The sequence below is a fragment of the Chiloscyllium plagiosum genome, chromosome 1 (assembly GCF_004010195.1).
Source record: "Chiloscyllium plagiosum isolate BGI_BamShark_2017 chromosome 1, ASM401019v2, whole genome shotgun sequence".
In the NCBI taxonomy this organism is placed as follows: domain Eukaryota; kingdom Metazoa; phylum Chordata; class Chondrichthyes; order Orectolobiformes; family Hemiscylliidae; genus Chiloscyllium; species Chiloscyllium plagiosum.
In genome coordinates this window covers 67,588,419-67,616,008 of record NC_057710.1, presented here as the reverse complement: position 1 = coordinate 67,616,008, position 27,590 = coordinate 67,588,419, and the positions used below count along the sequence as shown (strand labels likewise).

Genomic DNA, 27,590 nt, shown 5'->3' with positions numbered 1-27,590 from the left:
TCATCCATCTTATTTCTAATGCTTCGTGCATTCATGTATAGTATTTTTAATTTGTTACTGCCCTCCCCCTTCCCATCAACTCCTATTTCACTCAACCTTACAGCATGATCCCTTTGAGTTTTCTGCCTCATTGATACAGTTGTCTTTCTTGACTTCCCTTGTTCTAACTTTCCCTTCAATTTCCTTCTTAAACATCCAGTTTGTCCCCTCCACCCTACACCCCCCCCCCCCCCCGCTACTTAGTTTAAATGTAGCATGAAATATTGACTGTTCACTGGTGGGCATTGACTGGAGATGCACCAGTGCTATGTAATGTGGTCAGAACAAAACTAGTTAAGTTTGGAGATGCCTAGTTGTGATGTAAATATCTGTAAAAACAAAATTCATAGAAATGTGTAAAAACATTTGGACAAATATATGGAGAGGAAAGGTTTGGAAGGATACGGGCCAAGTGCAGGGAAATGGGGTTATCGTGGACAGACATTTTTATTGGCATCTCCAGTTTGGGCCAAAGGACCTGTCTCTGTGCTGTAGGACTGTATGGCTTGATGATTAAACTCCAGTTCTATCTATCTTTACTTACCAAGAAAAACAGGATAAGGTGTGAATCAAGCTGAAGTTCAACCTGGATAAATGCGAAATGATTCATTTGGAAGGTCGAATTTAAATGTCAAATACAGGGTTAAAGACAGGATTCTTGGTAGTATGGAGGAATAGCGCGATCTTGGGGTCCATGTACATAGATCCCACAAAGTTGCCACCCAAGTTGATAGGGTTGTTAAGAAAACCTCTATGGTGTTTTGGCTTCCATTAACGGGGGATTGAGTTTAAGAGCTACGAGGTTTTGCTGCAGGTCTATAAAACCCTGGTTAGACCACACTAGTGTGTCCAGTTCTTGTTGCCTCGTTATAGGAAGGATGTAGATGCTTTAGAGACGATGCAGAGGAGATTAACGAGAATGCTGCCTGGATTGGAGGGCATGTCTTATGAAGAAAGATTGAGTGAGTTCGGGCTTTTTACACTGGAGAGAAGAAGGAAGAGAGGTGACTTGAAAGAGATCTACAAGGTAATGAGATGCATAGATACAGTACATAGGCAGAGACATTTCCCCAGGGCAGAAATGGCTGTCAAGAGGGTCAAAATTTAAAGGTGATTGGAAGGTTTGGGGGAGATATCAGCAGTAGGTTCTTTATGTGGAGAGTGGTGGGTGCATGGAATGCACTGCCAGTGGTGCTAGTAGAGTCAGACACATTGGGGACATTTAAGCAACTTCTGGACAAACACATGGATGGCCGTAAATTAAGGGTTTGTAGGTTAGATTGATCGTAGATTAAGATAAATGTTTGGCACAACATCATGGGCCGAAGACACAGTCACAGCCTGTACTGTTCTATGTTCTGAGTTATATTGTCTTGGCTGGTTTCTGACATGTGACTGTACTGAACTACATTTATTGAGAAAAATGGGGAATATACCATTGCACTCTTACTTGCAGTGTGCTCCAGAACTACTGTGTCCCTGGAAAAACTTCACCAGTACAATTACATCTGATTGGGAATGTGAATAATAAGCCAAGTATATCTTGTCCACATGATACAGGACCTGTCCAACCTGGGCCAATTGTGCATCATGAATCTACTCCAATATCTGCAAAGTCATGGAAGGTTTCATTGAAGCTGCAGTCAAACAGCACTTACTCAATACTAACCTGTTCACAGATCCTGAATTTGGGTTCTGGTTGCATCAATAACTCTGGACCTTAGTCTGAAAATGGCCAAAAGACTTGCATATCTGAAATGAGTAAGACAGCTTTTGCCCAAGTGTGACAGGGTAGAGCCCTAGGAAAATTAAAAATTGGTTGGGAATAAAGAGGAAAACACACCATTGTTGTGAAAATTGATCCAGCAGTTAAGATGATGGTTATGGTTGTTGGAGGCCAACTGTCTCATGCACAGGAATCACTTGGTAGTTTCCTAGGCCCAGTCATCTTCAGTAGTTTCATGTAAGTAACATCGGTGCCAGGCAATGATTATCTCCAACAAGAAGCTGACTGTTTCCTCTGGACATTCAACAGTTTTACTATCACTGAATACCCACTATCAACATCCTAGGCTTACAATTGATCAGAAACTGACCTGGACCAGTCATAAAAATACTGTGACTGACAAAAGGCAAAAGATAGGAAATTTTGTGGCAAATAACCTGCCTAACATCCCAAAGTCTATCCACTATGTTCAAAGCATGTCTCAAGCATGATGGAATGCTGCCTCTGAATAATACCACTCCTGCAATGCTCAATTGCTATAAATTAACATCCACCACCTTTAAAGTTTCATTGCCTCTGCCACCAGCCTACTGAGGTTACACATTTTGAACATCATCCAGAAAAAGAAGCTCACTTGATTGATACCCTATTCACTATTTAAGCATTCACTCCCTAGCACTGTTACAAGTGTGTACCATCTATGAGACACATTTCTTCAAATTGCCCATGCTCCTTCAGTTTACAAAGTTCTGAATGTAGGTTTGCTTACTGAGCTGGAAGATTCATTTTCAGATGTTTCATCATCACCATACTAGGTAACATCTTCAGTGAGCGTCCAGATGAAGCACTGCTGATGTTTCCTGCTTTCTCTTTATGTTTGGGTTTCCTTAGGTTGGTGATGCCATTTCCTATGGTGATGTCATTTCCTGTTCTTTTTCTCAAGGGGTGGTAAATGGGGGCCAAGTCAATGTGTTTGTTGATAGAATTTTGGTTGGAATGCCATGCTTCTGGGAATTCTTGTGCATGTCTCTATTTGGCTTGTCCGAGGATGAATGTGTTGCCCCAGTGTCCTTCCTTATCTGTATGTAAGAATACTAGTGAGAGAGGGTCATGTTGTTTTGTTGCTAGTTAATGTTCATGTGTCCTGGTGGCTAGTTTTCTGCCTGTTTCACCAATGTAGTGTTTGTTACAGTCCTTGCATGGTATTTTGTAAATTACATTAGTTTTGCTTGTGTGTATAGGGTCTTTCAAGTTCATTAACTGCTGTTTTAGTGTGTTGGTGGCTTTGTGGACTACCATGATGCCAACGGACCTGAGTAGTCTGGCAGTCATTCTTTGATGTAGAAGAGAGTGGTTAGGGTTTCTGGACGCATTTTGTCTGCTTGTTTAGGTTTGTTGCTGAAAAATCGGCAGACTGTGTTCATTGGGTACCCATTCTTTTTGAGTACACGGTATAGGTGATTTTCCTCGGCTCTGTGTAGTTCCTCTGTGCTATAGTGTGTGTGGAGGCTTGTTGAAATAATGTTCTGATGCAGCTTCATTTGTGGATGTTAGGATGATTGCTTCTATAGTTCAATCTTTGGTCCATAGGTGTTATTTTCCTACAGCAAACTATAACAAACAAACAGGCAGAAAACTAGCCAGCAGGATACATGAACATCAATTAGCCACAAAACAACATGACCCTCTCTCACTAGTATCTGAACGTACAGATAAGGAAGGACACCACTTCGGCTGGGACAACACATCCATCCTAGGACAATCCAAACAGAGACACTCATGAGAATTCTTAGAAGCATGGTATTCCAACTAAAACAAACATATTGACTTGAACCCCATTTACTACCCCTGAGAAAAAGAACAGGAAATGACATCATCATAGGAAATGGTGTCACCACAGGAAATTACATCACCAACCCAAGGAAACCCAAACACATAAATAGAAAACAGGAAACATCAGCAGTGCTTCATCCGGAGGCTCACAGAAGATGTTACCTAGTATGGTGATGAAACGTCTGAAAATTAACCTTCCAACTCAGTGAGCAAACCTACATCAGAACCTCAACCTGAGCTACAAATCTTAAAGCTTGCTAGTTTACAAAGTATCAAAGAATACAAAGTGATATCATTTAAACCCACAAAATATTTGAAGAATACAATTCCAAGTTTACCCAATCTCTCCTCAAAGATTGTTCTGCCATTCCAGAACAATTCTGTGGGACTTTTGTTGCACTCTATATGGCAGCAATACATTTCCTGAGATAAAGAGTTCAAAACTACACACAGTATTCCTGATGTAGTCTAACCAAGCTCTCATACTTCATTACCAATAACACTTGCCACCTAGAAGGCTGTGGGAACACATTGTGCAAGTTCTACTCTAAGCTGCATACTATCTTGACTCAAACTTATCACCATTCCTATACAGGCACTGGGTCAAAGTCCTGGAATATCTTCCTTACTATCTTTGCGAATGTATTGCACACGAGATGGATTGCACCTGTTCAATAAGACAGCTTATCGGCACCTTCTTGTAAATTGGGTTTGTGAAATAAATGCTGGGATTACTGACAGATTCTGCAACTGTGAATACCTTTAAAAACAGTACTGAAGTCAAAGACGAGACAAGAGATTTTCAAATACTAAGAATCAGGAGCAATGAAGATCTTGTGGGATGGTAGAGTTGAGATAGAAGAATAGTCATGATCGTGTTGAAGGACATGGCATGTTCATTAAGGCCAATTTTTTTGTGTCCTTTTATTTCTACCATTCTTGTAAATTTTATGATCCATTTTAAACCTGTTTGTGGAGTCGAACCATGTTAACATATATCTCTTTCATCAATCTGATTGTTCAAAAGTTATTGCAAATTGATCCTATTTTGAAGCATCATATCTGCCAGTAAAACTTTGTGCACAAGTTGTGCCTCTACTGAATTCAGAAGATCACCAATTCTCTACAGAGGCTGTCAATATCTTTGTATGAACAGAGTAAATATGAAGAAGCTCCCTACAGGCTGCTGTTGCTGCTGAGACTGAATGGTCATATACTGAGAGTGGTTCTCTTGCTTGCTTATCAATGGGATGAGGTGGTGAGTGGGGAGAAGGTGGAATGATGCTATATTTCCAAGTATCGCCAGCAGCGGCCAATGCTGAAAGACAAAAAGGGTGATTGCCCTCCGTTGGAGGAAACCTACCCACAGAGGATGGTAGTCCGTTAAGTTTGTTTTGAATTTTAAGCTTGTGTTCATTCCCATTCTGTGTAAAAGTTAAAACTGTTTTGAATATAAGTAAAGAAGTCACTGAAAGTCGCTAATTATTTAAATCTATGCTTCAGCAATTCTAAGTTAGACTGTATGAAGGTTTGCAGTGAGAGATGGCAGACGTGTTGTACTGAAGTGTGAGATCTCATAACTGAAGAGTTTGTTTGTCATGTTGTAATTATCTTTTTCTGTTGCCTAGTGGCAAAAATGTAAATCAAACTGAGATGATGCCCCACTTTGTTAATCAACTATTTGACACATTTCCATATATTTCCTTTCTTAATTTACAACGATCACAACTCAATTAGTTAACAATGGATTGCCAGTCTGCCAGTTTTTAGTGAGGCATGAAAGCAACCTGCCCTTGCCCATCTGTCTGTGTATCACTCTGTTTTGATTGTGTTAGACAATAGTTCTGATATCTCGCCTACATTGATTACATATTTTGAAGTGTTAGATTGTAGGAAGAAAGCTTTGAGTTTGAATTGAATATTCTGAAATTGTGGAACCATGTTCATTTTTCACATAACTATCTACTTATATGGTTGGATAGAATAAATTTAAAGTTGATAATGCTATTAGTTCACCACACAGCTGAGTAAATCGACAAGGATGCCGTCAATTTTCTTGTCAATGCATTAGATCATTGGCTAAGTTTCCAGTCTTGCCTTGATCTTGATGAGGAAGTTAAATATCTTAATATGATCTGTCAATTAGAATTGTTGAATCTCTACAGTGCGGAAAGAGGCCATTTGGCCCATTGAGTCTGCACTGACCCTCCGAAGAGCCTCCCACCCAGATCCAGACCCAGACCTCCACAAGATCTCAATTAATATCATAAGTTTGTGAAGAATATCTTTAATTTGAAATATGAAATAAATATTATAGATTGCAAAACAGTGGATTTAGACTGCATAAATAAATGCTTTTCTGCAAATCCTTCTATATTAAAATATAATAGAATAAGCGTTAAAACAGTCAAAATGAATAGCTTCAAATAAGTAATAGAAAATGATCAATCCAGACAACAGAGCAAATTCCCTATTGAGTTGAAAGATGAGTATATTGGGAAAGGATTATTTGTTTCTCTCGATTTCAACAACAATATGGTCTGCACCCAGCCAAGATCAAATGCAGCAAAGATTAATCACAAATCATTACCCAGGCAACAAAGCTGTTGGCCCTCTTTGGCCCATTATGACTCTGTTTGAAAATCATTATTTTATGTCTGTATGCCACATCCATAGCTGTATTTGATTTTAATTGTTGAAGCTCCCTAAAAAAAAATGCTTGTTGCTAGTGCTATATATTCACTGGCCAATGCAGCCAACTGTTGTTTTTAGACTAATTTTTCAAATTTTGTACTGAAAAAGTAGCTAACTTTTATCTAATAATTTGTGAATTTCTCTGGCCAAAGCAATGCTTCAAATAATTAAGGACTTGATAGCTACCCACCAGAATCATTCTGTGGATGTATTCCCTCTGCCCTTCTTTCACACAGAATATTCCTTTATTTCATGTTGTCACTTTCCCCACAAATATGCAGTGTTCTGGACTAAAACATTCCATTGCCAATGGCACTTTATACATGAGGTAGTGTTAGAATGGCTGATTTAACAACAAGACAGCTTTTGACCAAGTATAGTGTTAAGGAGATTAAAGCAGTGTGTGTCAGGGAATGACCCATCTCCAACAAGGGATAATCATAAACCATCTCTCTTTGGTCTTCAATGTCATTACTAACCCTGAATCTCCCGCAGATAGTGAGGGAGGCTCCACGGATTCCAACAGCCTTTTCAGCTGTTCTGAGGGGCTAGGTTTATGTTTTGCTCCTTCCCCACTTGTGAGTTTGCAGCTTTCGTGTCATCTGTGTGCTTGTTCACATCTGCCTCACCTACCCCAACTGTGCACATCACGTGAACTGCCCTCACTTTGACAATGCCTTGTAGCCATGCAGGGACATTTCTGTGGTTTTGGGGCTAAGCTTCATCCCCTGAAGTAAACTATATCTCTCGCTTCGGAGTGATTGCCTGAAGCAAAGGTTTCTGCTAGATATTGACTGAACTCCACCAGGTTAATCCAGGGGTGTCCAAAATCTTCTGGCATTGCCCTCCCTCCCCACCCCAAACCATCACCACCATCACAATGTTCCAGGAAAGTCAACAGTAATCAGATGTAGAGTCTTCTCCCCATTTGCAACTCTGCTGGAGCTATCCCTGCTGTTGCATGAGGGGTGGTCTGGAAAAAATCAAATAGAAACTGGGACAGTTTGGTATCAAGTGATGCAATAGGCTGTTTCTTTAAGCCTGCCTTCAAAGTTTGGACTGCTCTTTCTGCCACACTGTTGGGTGATATGGAGCTGTGCTTGTATGTTGAATGCCATTTGACTTTAGGAAATACTCAAATTCCTTGCTGGTAAATGATGGCCTGTTGTCTCTGACCAACACTTCTGGGAGCCCATCTATTGCAAAAGATGTTCAGTTTTTCTCTCATCGTCCTCCTGTTTGACAAATGAACTCTATGCATACCCTTTCACTTTGAATGGGTGTCCATAATGACTGAGAATGTTGAGCCCGTGAAAGGGCCGGCATAACCTATATGTAATTGAGTCTAGAGTTTACCTGGCCATTTGCATTAGTGTGAGGGAGCTTCTGGCAATAAATTTTGCCTTGTTGGCACTCTGGGCATTGACGCACCAACACAGCTACACTGGCATCAAGTCTTGGTCACCAGACATAACTTCTCGCCAATATTTTCATTTTAGACAGCCCTGGATGACCCTGGTGGAGTTCAGTCAGTATCTAGCAGCAATCTTTGCTTGGGATAATAATTCCTGCTCTCCAGAATAAATTGCGTCCACTATGGTAAGATCTTGCTGTGTCCAGAAAGGTTTCAATCCTTTGTCTCCCCCATCACTACCAACTGTTTTACTTTTGGCAGGACTGGATATTTTCGGTCCACAGTCTGATATTGTCAACAGTGGGTGTCCAGAAAGTTTAAAACCACAACGGACACTTCCTATGGTGGTAGCATTGGTGTTGTATCTGCCAGTGGGAGGCAGGTCAAGGCATTCCCATTTCCTATTAAATCTTCTGGATGGTGTTATAACTTATAATTTTATGCACTTAGCATAAGAGCCCACTGCTGAACTCAAACCGGATCTATGGGTAGCATGGCTTTGTCCTCTTTGAGTACACCTAATAGGGGTTTGTGGACTGTTGGTATTACAAATTTATGCCCATGAAGGTATTGGTGGTACTTTCTCACACCAAAGATGACTGCCAAACCTTCCTTCTCTATCTGGAAGTATTTGTCTCTGCATTAGTCTGAGTCTGGGACGCATACATTATTCGACAATCTGTGAGCCAACACTATCCCGATACTAAATAGGGAGATCTGTCAGGCCAGACCTTACTTGGGAACATAGTGTGCCAATATCTTAAATGACGATTGCTGCTTCTTCACTTTCCTCAAGGCTACGATTGGCTATGAGACCATTTCCAAGGCTGCCCCTTTTTCAATTAACACGAGTGCCAGGATGGTGGGCACAGTATGTATGAATTTTCTGTAATAATTCACCAACCCAAGGAAAGACCCAAGCTCCGGTACTGACATGGCAGCTGCAGCACCTTTGATTATCCTCATTTTATTTTCCAATGGATGTAATCCAGTGTTGTTGACTCTGACTATAGCCCCAGTAGGTCATTTGGGGTGCCTGGAATATACATCTTTCCCCTCTAAGGCATTTGCCCGCCTGCAGAAACATCTAAGGACTATGTTCAAGTTCTCCAAGTGCTCTTTAGAATAAGAATTGGGTTTATTGTCATGTGTCTGCAAGAACAGGAGTACTGTGAAAAGTTTACAGTGTCATCCCTCATGACGCCATCTTTGATACAAATCTTAGATACAAAGTAGAGAAATCAAGATATGACATTACCTCACAGTGATTCATAGTCTAAGTTAGAAACTAAGACCTAAAATTAAAAGGCTAAACATTACAGTCAGATAAACTGATTATAGATAAACATTGCATTGCAAGAGATCAGCGCAGGGCCTCCCACACTTGGTCAGACTGGGCTCACAAGCTGCTGACCACATGCGTTGGTCCCCAGTCCAATAACTGTTCTCGCTCCGCTCTGGGCTTCCAACGCACTATGCTCCAGCTCTCAATGCTCCTCTCCAGGCCTCAGCTGCTCACTCTGCTCAGGGCTTCTAGGCCCCCAGCTCACTCTACTCCATTCCACTCTGCTCTGGACCTCCAGACTTTATAGTCTTAAATAAAAAATATAGGAAGAAAAAGGAAACAAAGAAGAAGCAGACAGATGGGTGAGCCCTGGACTGAGGTGCCCAGATGTTGCCTACTCCATCTCCGCTATTTTGAGTGGCCTCCGCTATTTTGAGCACATCATCTTGATAAATGACAACCTGGGGTGGATCTTGTAAAATGTACTCCCATTGTTCTCTGAAAAATGGCACAGGCTGATGATACCACAAATTGCAGTCTCTTCTTTTAGTACAAAACCTTATGGGTATTAATTGTAGCATATCTCATCCAACTGCCATTGAAAGTACACATTGCTTATGTCCAGCTTCATGAAGGACAACCCCCCTACCAGTTTTGCATGTAAGCCTTCTATGTGTTGGGTCTGGGTATTTATCCAGCTGCGAGAAGTGGTTTATCATTTGGATGCGAGCATAAGAGGTACAGTTAGTAAGTTTGCAGGTGACACCAAAATTGGAGATGTAGTGGACAGTGAAGAGGGTCACCTCAGATTATTAACAGGATCTGGACCAGATGGGCCAATGGGCTGAGAAGTGGCAGATGGAGTTTAATTCAGATAAATGCAAGGTGCTGCATTTTGGGAAAGCAAACCTTAGCAGGACTTATACACTTAATGGTAAGGTCCTAGGGAGTGTTGCTGAACAAAGAGACCTTGGAGTGCAAGTTCATAGCTCCTTGAAAATGGAGTCGCAGGTAGATAGGATAGTGAAGAAGGCATTTGGTATGCTTTCCTTTATTGGTCAGAGTATTGAGTACAAGAGTTGGGAGGTCATGTTGCGGCTGTACAAGACATTGGTTAGGCTACTGTTGGAATATTAGGTGCAATTCTGGTCTCCTTCCTATCGGAAAGATGTTGTGAAACGTGAAAGGGTTCAGAAAGGATTTACAAGGATGTTGCCAGGGTTGGAGGATCTGAGCTACAGGGAGAGGCTGAACAAGCTGGGGCTGTTTTCCATGGAAGGTCAGAGGCTGAGGGGTGACCTTATAGAGGTTTACAAAATTATGATGGGCATGGATAGGATAAATAGACAAAGTCTTTTCCCTGGGATCGGGGAGTCCAGAACTAGAGGGCATAGGTTTAGGGTGAGAGGGGAAAGATATAAAAGAGACCCAAGGGGCATCATTTTCACAGAGGTTGGGACGTGTATGGAATGAGCTGCCAGAGGATGTGGTGGAGGCTGGTACAATTGCAACATTTAAGAGGCAGAGGCATTTGGATGGGTATATGAATAGGAAGGGTTTGGAGGGATATAGGCCGGGTGCTGGTAGGTGGGACTTGATTGGATTGGGATATCTGGTTGGCATGGACGGGTTGGACCGAAGGGTCTGTTTCCATGCTGTACATCTCTGTGACTCTAAGATCCCTATAAAAGGCAAACTGACCTTCACAGTCAGGCTTCACAATTGATAAGACCAGTTCTGCCCATTTCACAAACTACTGATTTGGTGATTTTTTCGCTTTCTGATGTCCTGATTTCTGCCTGTACTTTTGCCCGTAAGACAAGTGGGACTGAACGGGCCTTGCAGAATGATGAAGTTGCTTCCTGGTCGACATGTGAGGTGGCTTGGCTCCTTTGATAATCACTAGACCTTCTTGAAAGACTTCCCAGAAATTTAATTAGGATTTCACTCAGGCAGCCATTTTCTAATTCAGAAATGTTGAGCCAATCAAGGTGAATCATTTTCAACCAATTTTGCCCCATCAGGCTTGGACCTTTCACTACAATCAGTGGTAACTGAACCAGCTGCTGCTTATAGGAGACCAGAACTGAAGTTGTACACCTAATCTGTTAAGTTCCCTGGTGTGTCTATATACTCCGTCTCGCCAAGGTCTTAGACTAACGTAAGGTTTGGAGTCCAGATTTTGTTGAAAGACTGGTTTTGTAATCGCTGATATAGCCACACCACTATTGACCTCCATTAGAATTGGGTGACCATTTAACTAGATGTTTATTTTGATTGGTTCTGATTTGGGTGTTGCTAATCAATTTAACTGTTCCAAGCCAGATGTAGATGAGCTTCCAGTCTGTGCATTCACCTGGATACCGGCCTGTAAGTTCTCTTACTCAGTTCAGGCCTTTAAGGGCTGACTTGCTATCTCAAGTCTGCATACCAGTAGCAAGTACAATAGCTTGCTGGGCCAGATCCTGAATACAATGTTAACCATTTGGTCGAGGCTTGGTTTTGTTTTTTGGTTTGCTATGGGCTGACCTAGAGTCCCTCTGTTCATGATATGTCCGGAGTGAGGCTATGCAGTTGCCTCACTCAGGATACTCAGGGTGTCCTCTTAGCTCAGACGAGAGTGTCCACTTCCATTGGAAGCCCTGAAACTCATATGCTCCATTTGCTACTTCTTTTAATGACAAAACCAGTGGTAGTGCATGCTGGAAGTCCAGTTGGGCTTCAGCTAATATGTAATTTTACATGGTTACATGATTAATCCCAAGTACCAAAGTGTCTCAGCATCTCATTTAATGTTTAAACCAAAGTCGCATGTCTTTGCCAGTCATCTTAACTGCATCAAAAGTCAGGATGCAGATTCTTGAATTGCCAAGTAAAACCGATAGTGTCTCAGACTTAGATGACTTTGGGGTCATAATATTCCTTAACTAAGTCTGTCAGCTCTTGAAAAGTTTTAGTATGTGGTGCCTCAGAAAATGTTAGGCTCCTACTAACTGAAAAGGCTGCGGGTCCACAAGCTGTCTGGAGAGTTATTCATTGCTTGTCATTTGCCCAAAATAAGACATTCTTTCCACATACTGGGCCCAACCTTAGATGGCAGGATTAAAAAAGTCTAGCTTCCCAAATAACAGCATGGTGCCAGAAATGCTTACCCAACTCTGACAAATGTTGTGAGTAAATTGCTTCAGGAGCAGTTTTTTTCTTGTTGCCACTGAAATAGCCACAGAGACCAGTGTACCATCACCTTTATTAACACGTGCATAGTTCTTGACATTGGTCTGGCTTCCTCAGAGTCAGCTCTGGCTCACTGTTGTTTATATCTGTAAGCTGCTTGAGAATACTGGTAGTTATTCGGCAACGCGGTTTGGCTATAACATCGCTGAAGAATTAGAGAATGCTATTTTCAAGAAAGCTTTCCTCTGTTCTCAATGGTGCAATTCCAGCGGTGATTGTTTCACATGCTTCATTCTGCGCGTGCGCTGATGTCAGCGCCAAAGTCTCTGTACCATTCTGTGCATGTGCCAATGTCAGCAGCAGTCAGAGCATGTGTGAGTTACAGTACTATATATTCAGCAGCTTCAGCTCATCAATTAAACTAGCTCATTTTAATTGCTGCCTCTCTGAGACAAGAATATTCCTATATAATTCCTTAGGACTGCATTACTCTTCTACATAATATTTACCTTTCTAATTTGTTCTTGTACTTGTATATCTCACAATCTAAGCCAACCCCAAGGAAACAGTCAGAAGGCAACCACAACTACATCTGAAGGTGGTGAAGATGACGACCCTCTATTCGTACATTAACAATATTTTTTCAGCGTAATGTATTAAACTTCCTTTTGTTTCATTAATAAATATGATTTAAACCTTCAGGCTGTGCTATACTTTGTGTTGGGCGTTTGGGTGATTTTTGAGTGATTGTGAATGATATTTTTTGCTGATCTGCTCCTAAACCCCACTTTTCCCATAGGCCCATTATTTCTACTAAGCGATTTTCTATTTGGCAATGGAACACAACTACAGTGTTATAGGAGAACTCCTTGTAGTTCCCTTCTCTGGTACAATTGTGGTGAACATAACCAACCTTTCTGTATCACAACACCTTGACTAAGCTTTGCATTTTTAACTGTGGCCTAACAGAAATTTAGTTCATTATTACATCGCCTGTACTTCTGTTAGAAAACAATGACTCATATTCTGACTGCCATTTGAACAGATTAAATCTGTAAAAATACCTATCTTTAAAATTGGCCATTGGCTGCAGGCGATTTGTCTGTCCATGATTCCAAAATCATGAGCACAAAGCAGGCCAAGACCTATCACTTTATGACACTTGCCGCCAGTGTCATAAAGTGATAGGGTCGGGTGTACATTGTCAAACCAGGAATGGGTTGGGGTTTCCGGGGTTATTGTCCATTAGAAAATTCAATTTCCTGGGCAATTCCCACTCAATCTGCTGAATGAAGAATTCCACATGAGCCTGATGCATAACCCCAGTGTTTATACTTGACCAACTTTCTGGTTATTGGAATATTTGGGCCATGTTGTTTTGACTTTTTTTTAAATGATTTAGCAACACTCCGTTTCAGAAGAAGGAATGTTACTTTGTTTTCATGCAGTATCAAGTCAGGCCTAAACTTTGGATGTAGAAGAGGCTTTATGTTGTTGTATTTCCCAGATGATCACTGCTGGCACCTTAATATTGCCAGCTCTATCAGTGTGTCATATTGGAACTTCTCAATTGAATTTGAGGTTTTATTCCTGAAAATCTGAACTTTAAGTGAAATAACTTTTAATTCCGTGAAGGAATCTATGTTCAAACAGATTGGGTTCCATAGGGCTTGAATTAGCAGAAAACATGCATGTAAGCATGTCAACTTGCATTCTAAGAGAAATTCTGTATTGAATAGACTAAATTCCTTCTTTATCTCACGCGCGCTCTCTCTCGCGCTCTCATTCAGGCTCTCTCTCTTGCGCTCTGTCTCCCATTCTGTGAGAGTTGTGGATGGCTTGTTCCTCTCAAGTGTTTGGATAGGTAACTGTTAAGCTTGTTTATGGCTGGCCTCCTACAAGATATTTGAGTTGTGTGGATGCTATGGCAGCTGAAGCAAGCAGTTTGTGGCTTGGTGATTGGGTGCTTGCTAATGTAGACCTCAGGCAGCTTTGTGGCATGGAGTGTGGTCACAAGTCAGAAAGATAGCAATCATGCCAGGTACACTTAAAAAAAAACATTAAAATTGAACTCGTGACACTCAAGTAAACATTGCTAGTTAATGTCTGATTTTTAAAAATCAACTTTTCAGTTTTCAGCTATATATCCTGAAAGAGAGCAATGATATTATTGAATTGTAAATAAATTGTATCTGATCAGCTCTTGAAATTATGCCTTGTATATCTTCAGCTCTGTTAAAACTAGATTGGAAGTTGTCAGAGAGGATAATAGCACTTCTCTGCTTCAAAAAAAGGGGACATTGCATCCCCCACTATCAACATCATGGGGGTTATCATTGACCAGAAACTAAACTGGACTCGCCACTTAAATACCGTGGCTACAAGAGCAAGTCAGAGGCTAGGAATACTGCAGCGAGTAACTCACCTCCTGACTCGCTAAAGTGTGTCCACTATCTACAAGGCACAAGTCAGGAGTGTAATGCACTTGCAGCTCCAACAACACTGAAGAAGCTTGACACCATCCAGGACAAAGTAGCCTGCTTGATCGGTGCTGCATCCACAAGCATCTACTCTCTCGTCGACCACTGCTCAGTAGCAGAAATGTGTACTATCTATGAGATGCACTGGAGAAATTCACTGAAGGTCATCAGACAGCACCTTCCAAAACGACGACCACTTGCATCCCGAAGGACAAGGGCAGCAGATATATGGGAACACCACCACCTTCATGTTCTACTCCAAGACACTCATCATCCTGACTTGGAAATATATCACCATTCCTTCACATTCGCTGGGTCAAAATCATGAAATTGCCTCCCTAGTGGCATTGTGGGTCAACACACAGCAGGTGTACTGCAGCGGTTCAAGAAGGCAGCTCATCACCCCCTTCTGAAGGGCAACCAGGGATGGACAATAAATGCTGGCCCAGCCAGTGACGCCTATATCCCACAAAGGAATAAATAAAATAAGTTTAACTTAACTGAATTGCAGCAGTAAATGCATCTATTTGAAAGTAAACAGAAGGGACATAAGTTTGAGAAGCAAAATGACACAGATGCTGAAAATCTGAAATAATAGTTTTTATGAAGAGTCATTGACGTAAAAGGGTAACTGTGCACTGATATAGCTTGGCTTGTGGATTTTGAGCATTTTCTGTCTGGAAGTTTTCTTTTCATGTGGTGTAGACAAATTAACAATCAAAATGCTACTATGAAGATCCTTTTATGGTTCTTTCTGACTATTTGAGTCACATGGCATTCCTCATCTATTATCAGTCCTGGGCACTTGTATTCAGGTTAAGCTGCTGTGTCTCTAACATTTCACCTTAAAACTTAAAAGAATACTTTTCCAGGGAATAAGAAAAAGTTTTACGATGGGTGTTTCTGAACCATTTGAGATCTTCGTGACAATGTAAACTGATTTGAGAATTTCCAAACTAAGAAAAAAAGGTTTTCTCTGATTCTCCTAGTTGATTCAAGCATACTTATTGTTGGATATGATCCAATTTGCTGTACCAACTTTTGTCTCAGTGCATAAGCTTTACGCTCAAAAATATAAACATTTGGATTTTGCCTATTCTGGAAAAGTTCTTCTTCTATAGATAGTTTTCTCTAAGTTAATAGATTTGATCATTTTATTGACAGAAATATAGCTAATATTATTAATAAAATTGTATGTTCTCTTTTTCTGTAGCAAAGGGAGGAAGGGCATAGATGTTCCCAATGTGCTTTTAAGAAGGGTTTTGACCCAGCAACAGCAAAGAAATGGTGATGTAGTTCCAAGTTCTAGGAGGGGAATTTTCAAGTATTGGTGTTCCCATGAACCTGTTGCTCTTGTCCTCCAATGTAGAAATGTTTGTGGAGTTCAAAGGTGCTATTGAGGGATGTTAGTGAGTAGGTCCAACGCATTTTGTCCTTAACATTGTTGGATTACCTCCTGGGTTAACTCATTGCACTGTAATAATGAAGTAATTGAATGTGGTGGATGAGCTGGTGATCAGGTTGACTGCTTTGTCCTGGATGGTATTAAGCTGCTTGAATGTTGAACTGCACCCGTCTAGACAAGTCAGGAGTATGATGGGATACTTTCCACATGAGCCCTATTCATGATGTAAAGGCTTTGGGGTGATGGGAGACAAGTTACTCATAGTATAATTTCCAACATTTTGACCTTCTCTTGTGGCCACATTATGTGTATGTACGCTGCAGTTCAGTTTCTGGCCAATGGTACCAACCACGTTGACCATTGAACATCAGAAATGCTCTTTTAAATAAAAATCGAAATAATTGCAGATGCTTGGAAATTAGAAACAAAAACAGAAATTGTTGGATAAACTCAGCAGGTTTGACGGCATCTGTGGAAAGAAAGCAGACTTAACGTTTCAGGTCCAGTGACCGTTCCTTCAAACTGCTTTTGGTTTAGGTTTTCTTCTATTGGTGGTGGTCATTATCTGCCATTTGTGTGGCATGAAAGGCTGAAGATTATTCAGATCTCATTGCATGCAGACATGGGTGCATCAATATGTGAGGAGTTGTGAATGATGTTGCCACAATTTGTATGATCAGTTAACATTCCTACTTCAAACTTTGTGGTTCAAGGAATGTCGTTTGCGGCACGGTCGCTCAGTGGTTAGCACTGCTGCATTACAGTACCAGGACTCTGGTTCGAATCCACACTTTGGCAACTGTGTGGAGTTTGTACATTCTCACCGTGTCTGCCCAGGTTTCGTCTGGGTGCACCAGTTTCCTCCCACCATCGAAAGACATGCAGTTTATGTAGATTGGCCATACCACGTTGGCCATAGTGTCCAGGGATTTGAAGGTTAGGTGGATTAGCCATGGGAAATGCAGGATTACAAGAATAGGGTAGGTCTGTGGAATGGTCTTCAGAAAGTCGGTGTGGATTTGACTGGTTTAATGGCTTGCTTCCACAATAAAGGGATTCTATGATTTGTGAAGCAGCTGAATTTTGTGGTTGTGTCTGTACCTCCAGGTAAGGAGGCCTGGGCTCAAGTCCCATCTGTTCCAGAAGTAGTAACATGTTTGAACAGTTTGATTTTTTTTAAAATTTACTTTGTGAACTCCTGCAGTGATGTTCTGCGACTGAGGTGATTGACCACCAAATTTCATATTCATCTTCCTTTTTTATGATTCATGCATGGGATGTGGGCGTCACTAGCTAGGACAGCATTTATTGTCGATCCCTATTTGCAAGCGTAGTTTCAGAATCAGTCATAGTGCTATGGGTCTGGAGTCACACATGCAGACCAGGCCAGGTAAGTTAGCTTCCCTAAAGGATGTTAGTGAATCAGATGAGATTTTCAGACAACCAGCAACAGTTTCATCATTAGACTGTTAATTACAGTTTCTTTTAATTGGATTCAAATTCCACCAAATTATTCAACCCAGATCCTTAGAACATTATCTGGATTAACAGTCTTGTAATAATATCACTAGGCTGTCACTTTCCCCAAGAGAGTTGGAGAAATCTAGGTACAAGGAGTGTCCTGGTCTGTGAATCACAAAACATTTGTGTACAAGTACAGCAAGTGATTAGGAAGGCAAATACAATGTTGTAATTTACTGTAAGGGAATTTGTTTCAAAGAAGTTTTCCTGCAGTTATACAGAGCCTTGGAGAGACCACTTCTGGAGTACTTGTATCCTGGCACTAGAAACAGTTCAGATGATTTTCACAATTCATTTCTGGAAAGAAGAGCTATTTAAAGAAAGATTGAACTATATTTCTTCTAAAGCGGGAGTTTTGAAGAATGAGCAGTAATCTTCTTGAAACATGCAAGATTCTGAGAGAATTTTACATAGTGGATTCTGAGAATGTTTCTCTTGCAGAAAAGACTAGAGCTAAAGACAGAGTTTAAGAATACGAAGTTTTGCTTTTAAGATGGGATTTTTTTCTTAGTCTATTAGTCTGCAGCATTCTCTTTTCTGAAAGAAGTGGAAGTCATTGAGTCTATTCAAGGCAGAGTTAGATTTTTTTGAGAGTCAAGGGTTAACAGATGCAGAGACGTTTAATTGAGACCACAACAAGATCAGCCATGCTTTCCCTGAACGTGGAACCATTTCAAAAGGCCAAATGGCCTACTCCTCTTTGTGCAAGGTATGACTCCAGCCAGTGCGGGGCTGCCTTCATGTCAAGTGCAGTCGTACTCTCCTCACCTCTGGAATTCATTTTGTTTGCCTGTGTTTGGGCTAAGTCTGTAATAAGGTTAAGAGCTGGGTGGCCCTGTCAGAACCCGACATGAGCATCAGTGACCAGGTTATTGCCAAGCAGGTGCCACTTCATAGAACTGTTGAGGACTCCTTTCATCACTTTACTGATGATTGATAGTAGACTGGAGAAGTAATTAAGCTGCCTTGGATTTTTGTAGGGGAAATTTCTGTGCAGTTTTCCACATTGAGGCAAGTGCCAGAGTTATATTGTACTGCAACTGTGTAGCTAGTGGTGTAGCTCGTTCCAGAGCAGAGATCTTCTCTACTGTTGCTGGAATGTTGTCAGTGCTCATAGCAGTATCCGCTACTCCAGCCATTTGTCAATATCACATGGAGTGAATTGAATTGGCTGAAGAGAGGCATATTTGATATTGGAAATCCCTGGGAATATGCTGACATGTAACATCCCATGGCCCTTCTGGCTGAATTGGGTGTAGGATGAATTTCAATAGGGGAATCATGTTTTATGTAATGTGATTTGTTGTTTTCTAGTTCTATTATTTAGGAAGCATTAGCATATTCTTAAATTTGAATTATCCAATTGAGTGAAATTTTTTTTGAACAAATTGGGATTTGATGGATAGATACTAATGAGCAGTTTGAACTAAAATAACATTAAAATTATTCTTGCTTTTTTAAAAATGCAAGAATAAACATAAGAGAAATGAATGGGCATTTGGGATCACATGCTGTGAGAATTGAGATTTTTCTGAATTCCACCTCGTAATCCAAAACCAGATATTAAAATGCTTGACTTATCTAAAAAAGAACTGCACTCAATTATAAAATAATTTTACTTTCTCCAAAATTCCATTTTTTTGAAAATGCCATATTTATTTAATGAGATGATTGTTATTTTTCAAAATAACTTGCCTCTTAAAAAGGTTCATTTGCTTTGAATAGTTTTTAATTATCATCTAATTATCTTAAGGCGCAGACAATATACGCAAATACTGGAGTCGATACTACCAAGGATCTCAAGGGGTTGTATTTGTGCTAGACAGTGCATCATCTGAAGATGATCTGGAAACTGCACGGAATGAATTGCATTCAGCTCTTCAACATCCACAGCTGTGCACTTTGCCATTTTTAATATTAGCCAACCACCAAGACAAGCCAGCAGCACGTTCTTTGCAAGAGGTAGGTTTAATAAATGACCATGCCATAATTTTTCTAGGACTTAATGCAGTTGTAATTATTTTGGCTGGGAACATTATCATTTTTGCTATATTAAGTTTTGAAAATTAAATGATTAATAGTTTGATCTCCTTTAAAGTGCAAGTCATTCAGTGACTTAAATGCAGTTAAAATAATTCATAGTCAAATCTACATTAGTCAATGCTCCACCAAATGTAATCCCCAATATTCCTCAGGCTGTTTCTTCTTCTTTGTTGTCAGTCTGAGTATTTGTCGAAGAATTGGCTGAAAGTTAAAGTATGTTTTACTTCCATGCTTATCGTGAAAAGACTCAGTTAGAGTATACCCCAACGCATGTGACTCCTACTATTACATCAAACTACAATGGTTTAACCAATAAGTGGTGGAAATTTTACAGTATATTAATCACTTGTACTGTCACATATGTAGGCCAAAATTTTTATTTTCACAATTTAAATTTGTCATTTGTTTCTTGCTGTAAAATAATGAAAATATTCAAAGTGAGCAAACTTCTTTCAAGTTTACCTACTATTCGGGGCGGCACGGTGGCACAGTGGTTAGCATTGTTGCCTCACAGCGCCAGAGACCCGGGTTCAATTCCCGCCTCAGGCGACTGATTGTGTGGAGTTTGCACGTTCTCCCCGTGTCTGCGTGGATTTCCTCCGGGTGCTCCGGTTTCCTCCCACAGTCCAAAGATGTGCAGGTCAGGTGAATTGGCCATGCTAAATTGCCCATAGTGTTAGATAAGGGGTAAATGTAGGGGTATGGGTGGGTTGCCTTTCGGCGGGGCGGTGTGGACTTGTTGGGCCGAAGGGCCTGTTTCCACACTGTAAGTAATCTAATGTAATCTATTCTGGCAAATTTAAGTTCTGTTGCAGTAATCAGTTACATGATGGTAGACATAACTGCTTTTAATAAACAGCGATTGAATTTTAACCATGGAGAATTTATTGCAGTTGTAAGTAATATTGATTTGCTTCAAGTGTAATTTTCACATGAATCTTGAAATTCATAAGAGTATGTTTGGAGCATTTCCTTTTTTCTCCATCCTTTGCCATTGACAATAGTCTTTGATCGCCCTCCTACCCTTACCCAGATATTCCAAACAATATGCTGACATGGCTCAAATCCACATTACACTGTTCCCCTTCAACATGACCAACATATCCTCTGGTCATGGTGACTGATTCCTGCAACTTGGTTCAAGAAGTTGGCAGAAGATAATACTGCCCTTCCCCATAATTTTCAGTTATTCTAAGAATACCTGAAAAAAAAGTATAATTTGTGTCTATTTGCTTTTAGATTTTAATGCTTTTGAATATTCACAGGGTATGACATGAAAGTAAGACATGGATTACAAATTATCATATTTGCATCTATTCATAACATCATATCTTCATTGAATGAACATGCAAAATGCATCTTTTCATTTACTGCCAAAGCAACTTAATTCAGGCAATGGCGAGTCTTGTGAACCACTGTAGAACAGCATGATATAAATTTTACTCTTGGTAGGCCACTTCAGTGGATAGTTGAGAGTCAGCAAGATCAATGTGGGCTTTGGAGTCACATATCGATTGATGCAGTTGACAAATTACAGAGAGCCTCGATTATCCGAATGACACAGGCGGGGAGAATTTCATTTGGTTAATCGTGTGCCAGATAACATATTTTAGCCAAGCATCGGGACATTGCGATCTTGCCGGATCATCCGATATGCAGATAATTGAATGCCGGATAATCGAGATTCCTTTGTATGTTTTCTCATTGGGCATCAGTAGATCAGTTGAGTTTTTGGGATAATTCTGTAGTTTGTATTCATGTATATTTTTTTTCATTTTTTGATGATGATGGAATTCACATTCTTGGCTATCGTGTTGGGATTGGAATTTACATTCTCTGAACAAATCTCTCAATACAACCATTGTGATACTGCACCCAATGTTCAAGCATTAAGGTCACAAGGCTGCATATCCATAAGATACGGGTTTAAGTTGTTTTTAAACTAAATGAGGTCTGTGAATTGAAATTTAATTAATCTTGTACAGGGAGCTGGGGAGCTGACTATTCTGGCCCAAGCTTGCCTCTCATTCAAGTTTTAAAAAATGCCCAAGTGAAACAGCACAAGAAAGTCACTGCTGATTTCTTTTATTCTGCAAAAATGAATAAACCATAACTTTATTCAGTGTATTTTTATGATGTGAACACTTGTGTTTTGCAAAATAGTATGTGAAATAATTTACCTTTTTTTGGGTTCACTAAAAGTTACTTATTTTGATCCAGAAATGCTAGCTGGAATGGTTACAGCAAAGAATGCCTTCAGCCCTCTAAAGAAAAACAGGTATAGCTGGAGAAACTCAGCAGGTTTGGCAGCATTTGTGAAGAGAAAGTGGAGTCAATGTTTCAGGTCCAGTGACCCTTTTCAGAATTGATTGCAGGAAAACATTGGTATATGTGCTGAAGATGGGATGGGAGGAGGGGTTAGGGGTAACCAATAAGTGGAGATGGGACTCAAGGTGAGAGAGAAAAACAGTTGGTTAGCTAAAAGGCATGGGTAAAGGTCAGCCTGGGAGAATGAACAGCTGCTAATGGGGACTGTTAGTAGCTAACAACAGGTTGTTTTTGCTCAGGCCTGAAAATTATTGAATTCTATGTTGAGTCCTGAAGGTTGTAGGGTTCTCAAGTGGTGTTCTTCCAGCTTGCACAGAGTTTTGCTGGAGCACTGCAGCAAGCCTGAGACAGATGTTGGCCAGAGAACACAGAGGTATATTGAAATGTCAGGCAATCAGATGCTCGGTCAATTTTGCGAACAGAACGCAAGTGTTTAGTCTGTTTTGTGCTTTGTCTTCCCAATAAACAGGAGACCACATTGTGAGCAACAAATACAATAAACTTGATTGAGCCAAGTGCTTCACCTGAAAGGTGTGTCTAGCACCTTGGATAGTGAGGAGAGAGGAAGTAAACAGGCAGGTCTGACACCTTCTGCGATTACATGGAAGGGTATCATCAGAGTGTGGGGAAATGTTGGGAGTGGAGGAAAAGTACACCAAGGTGTCTCAGAGGGGATGGTCCCTGTGCAAGGCTGACAAGGGAGCCATTTCAACACACCATCAGTTTTCCTGGGAGAAAGTGAGGACTGCAGATGCTGGAGATCAGAGCTGAAAAATGTGTTGCTGGAAAAGCACAGCAGGTCAGGCAGCATCCTGGCCAACACCTCTGACTTGGGCTTGCTACAGTGCTCCAGCGAAGCTCAGTGCAAGCTGGAAGAACAGCACTTCATTTTCCGCTTCAGAGGCCTGCAACCTTCTGGATTGAGCATGGAGTTCAATAATTTTAGGGCCTGAGCACCTTCTCCCACTTCCTTACCCCAGTTCTCTCACACTAGGTCTTGTCACCACTTGGGCTGCTACCACAAACAACCCATTATCAATGACTAATGGTCTCCATTAGCAGCTATGCATTATCCAAGGCTGACCTTTACCCACTCCTTTGGCTGGGAGAAAGTGAGGACTGCAGATGCTGGAGATCAGAGCTGAAAATGTGTTGCTGAAAAAGCGCAGCAGGTCAGGCAGCATCCAAGGAGCAGGAGAATTGACGTTTCGGGCATGAACCCACCTGAAGAAGGGCTCATGCCCGAAACGTCGATTCTTCTGCTCCTTGGATGCTGCCTGACCTGTTGCGCTTTTCCAGCAACACATTTTCAGCCCCACTCCTTTGGCTGTCCAACTGTGTGACTCTGGGCCCATCTCCACCCTCCCCCTTCCCATCTTCAGCATATGTACCAACTATAATCAGATCTAAGGAAGGGTCAGTGGACCTGAAATGTTAATGTTTTTTTCTCTCCATAGATGCTGCCAACCTGTTGAGTTTTTCCAGAGATTTCTGATTTTTTTCTGATTTCCAGCATCTGTAGTTCCTTGGTTGTTTTCTTATATATACTGTTCAAATCCTTCCCTCTTTGAAAATGTGGGTGTTAACCCTTTGTTTAGGTTCCTGCTATTTTCATGCAGTGCTGCACCTTTTAACACTATTTCTTGATTATGTGGTGGTTTTAGACACTTGAGTCGATATTCATTCCATTGCTCCTTTATTTCAGTCTTTAAAATAACCTTTTGTTAAGGGTTATCAGTAATGAAGATCTTAATTTAGCTGTGTTTGTGTTTTGTCTGATCCAGGGATCTAATGGTAATCATGTGGTAAGGATCTTTGGCACTTTTATCAGTTGTATGATTCCAATGTTCCTCCTGTAATTATCATTTTACTTTCCCACCTCTGTGTCTTTCCAAGCCGCATTCTCCTCTTTTTTTCTCTCACTCACTCACTCACTCTCTCTCACTCACTCTCACACACTCTCACACACACACACTCTCTCACACTCTCTCACTCTCTCTCTCACTCTCTCTCACTCTCGCACACTCTCGCGCACTCGCGCACACTCACTCTCACACACACACACCTATCTTTAGGCTGGAGGGGAAAACTGAGATGGGAGGAGAGGGCCAACAAGTATACTCAAAACAAAGATGATAATGTGTAGGCATTGCTTAACCAGGGGAATTAGGAACCAGTGTAAGTACAGGGTGATGAATGAATAAAACGTGAGCAGTTTCAGTCGTCAATTTTTATAGTTTGCCGTGCTATAGATTAAGTTTTAAATTTGCATTTGAGAAGCACATGGGATAAGTTCCAGGCAATTTGGTTGCTTTTTGAAGTGTTTGCTGTTTGTGCTGAATTAAGGTGGGGAATCTTGGTGTACAACCTCCTAATACAGACTCAATTTCTTTCAATAATGCAGTATCATCTTTATGCACTTAAATATCCCACAAATCTTTCTCTTTGCATGAGTATGTCTCTTTAGTTGCACAGGGAGAACTTTTCCTCCTCCTCCGTTCACTTTTCAGTTTGCCATGCAAAAGCTTCCATGACAACTTTGTGAGGATTACAACCTTTTGGAACATTAACAATGATCAACAAAGTCACACAAATAATTTTTCAACTTTTCTCATTTGAAGCAATCTGTATTGTTCAGGTAAGTTGCTTTTTTTTAACTGAGGATCTCAAATCTTGCAGCGAAGCAGAAGTTGATTACAACCTAAATTCCAAAGTACAGGACATTGTTAGGCCACTGTTGGAATATTGCGTGCAATTCTGGTCTCCTTCCTATCGGAAAGATGTTGTGAAACTTGAAAGGGTTCAGAAAAGATTTACAGGGTGGGGGATTCCAGAACTAGAGGGCATAGGTTTAGGGTGAGAGGGGAAAGATATAAAAGAGACCTAAGGGGCAACGTTTTCACGCAGAGGGTGGTACGTGTATGGAATGAGCTGCCAGAGGAAGTGGTGGACGCCGGTACAATTGCAACATTTAAGAGGCATTTGGATGGGTACAATAGGAAGGGTTTGGAGGGATATAGGCCGGGTGCTGGCAGGTCTGTTCGGCATGGACAGGTCGGACCGAAGGGTCTGTTTCCATGCCTGTTTCCATGCTGTACATCTGACTCTGACTCTATATGCACATTTTAAATTTTATAAGTCTCTAATATGTGTGTATGACGTGTACACCAAACACATGGTATTATATACTTATGATCAATAAAAGAATACACATTGAGTGCAAAGCTTGTTTAATTGTATTAATAGAGAAGTCACACAATATTATTTTCTCACCTTGTTTAGAAGAAATCCAGGACAGATTTTGTGCTTTTTTTTTGGAATAGAAAATTTTGATACTCATTTATTGGTCCATAACTTTATTGTTGATGTACGACTCCTATTCACTGTCTCAAAATCAAAATTAAACTCAACATGGGATTTAAAATTCAACAAAATACTGCAGTTCTATTCAGAGGTCGAACATTCAGAGATGGACTGAAATATTCAAAAGTCTGTGCATATTATCCCATAGCTCTCACTGCTGCACGTATTTCATTTTAATTCTAACTAGCTATTAAATTGTAAAACTACATTTTTTTTTATAGTTTCCTGAAACAGAGCCAAATTTATTCTGCAATAAGCCCCAAAGCAGATAAAGGTACCTTTATGCAATGCTAGCTTTTGAGTTTCCTGTAATGCTTGCTTTTGGGATTGTCATAAATTAACACATTTTATGATGTGTATAGTTACCTCTGCTTAGTTATATTATAAGCTAAGAAAAAAAATAGAAAAATCAGTAGGCTTAGCAAACATTTATATGGCCAATATATAATATGGATTAGTGTTTTGGGGTAGACTGCTGATTACCAGAAGGATCAGATTTTGTTACTTAATAAAGTTTAAAAATCCTGCACAGGTGCTGAAAATGCATTAATGGCCTGTGACCATTTACTCCACACTTAAGCTAATAGTTAAAATGTTTTAATGGATGGCCTCTTATTTTTTTTGAATCAATAAGAGCTGCTCCATAGTTTGCAAAGAAATTGTTTGGCATTCCCTTCCATGCCACATCACTGTTGCTTCTCCAACTTAAAGTTTGTATTTTTTCAACATAATTGCATCCTCCAAGTTTTATCAATTATAGAACAGTCAGCAGTGCATGAGACAATTCAGCCTGCTGTGCCAACTTTGCTGCAAGAGCAAGGTGATCTCATACCCTTTCCTTAAAGGTCTACAAATATTTTTGCTTCCAGTATTTGTTAACTTACAATAAAAGTCATGTTTTGAAAATACCTCTACTGTACTTTCTCATACATTCCAGATCCTAATCATACAGTGTCTTGGCAAAGAAAAGTTTTCTATTTTTGGTGTCATCTTTAGTATTTTTGCTGTTGGCCTTTTAAATTGGTGTTCTCTGGTTCTCAGCCCTTCCAACAACATGAATAGTTTGTCCTTAACCATTCTGTTCAGAATTTTTATGATTTTAATACTTCTTTCAAATTTTAGGTCAACTGTCTTTTCCCAAAGGAAACCAACCCCTCCAACTAATTTCTTCAATCCATCCTTGTAACTGATGCTTTATCCCCCGAGCTTTTCTCCAACTTTACCACACATTTCTTCACAGCTTTTAGTCTTTGTTTTCAGACTTTGTGTGCACCTGTTTCTAAATCCTAGGATCTCCTATGCTTGTCAACCACTTTTCCATGATGACCTGCCACCTTCAATAGCATGCGCATATGAATATCCCAGGTCTGTCTCTCCTAAATCTGAGTTCTATCCTTTGTTATATATTATGTCTAATTGTTCTTCTATTAAAATACATTGCTAACCGTGGAAGATTAACTAACAGTATAATTACTTATGCTTGTTGTTGAAAAGGATAGTTTGAATGATTTAATTTAGGACAAAATACTGGTAGTGTTGAGACAAGGCTGAAGCTGTTTTCCCTGGAGTGTCGGAGTCTGAGGGGTGATCTTATAAAATCATTAGGGGCATTGATTGGGTTAGTAGACAAGGTATTTTTCCTGGATTGGGGGATTCCAGGGCTAGAGGGTATAGGTTTAGGGTGAGAGGGAAAGATTTAAAAGGGACCTAAGGGGTAAAGTTTTCACGCAAAAGGTGGTGCATGTATGGAATGAGCTGCTGGAGGAAGTGCTAAAGGCTGGTGCAATTATAACATTTAAAACGCATCTCGTTGGATACATGAATAGGAAGGGTTTAGAGGGATATAGACTAAGTGCTGACAAATGGGACTAGATTAATTTAGGATATCCAGTCGGCATGGATGAGTTGGACTAAAGGGTCTGTTTCCGTTTTGTACATCTCTATAACTATAACTCGATAACATATCTCATTCCAGGAGCTGCAGTTGGAGACAGTTCTTGCACATGTTCTGTTCCCAGGCATTGGAACTGTGTCCAACATCCCATGTAGAGCAAGAAGAGTATACCTTAGCCTTCAGCACTCCTTCTGTGACTTCAAATTACACCTTAGAGTGCCTTTATGATCAAATAATATTAATCCTTCTTCTCTGGACCTCTGCACTATTGCCCTTACAAACCTCACCGTGCCAGGGACCCAGGTTCAATTCCCGCTTCAGGCAACTGCCTGTGTGGAGTTCGCACATTCTCCCCGTCTCTGTGTGGGTTTCCTCTGTATGCTCCAGTTTC

The 27,590-nt window shown here is 40.5% G+C and overlaps 1 protein-coding gene across 2 annotated transcripts in view; it reads left to right on the top strand.

The window, feature by feature from the left end:
* The window catches only part of LOC122549133 (ADP-ribosylation factor-like protein 15), a 249,336-nt gene that overhangs the window by 79,412 nt on the left and 142,334 nt on the right, over positions 1–27,590 (top strand). For both annotated transcript variants that reach the window (XM_043688467.1, XM_043688457.1), the window contains exon 4: positions 19,325–19,533. In XM_043688467.1, coding sequence (XP_043544402.1) covers positions 19,325–19,533 — 209 coding nt within the window. The remainder of the gene's footprint in view (positions 1–19,324; positions 19,534–27,590) is intronic.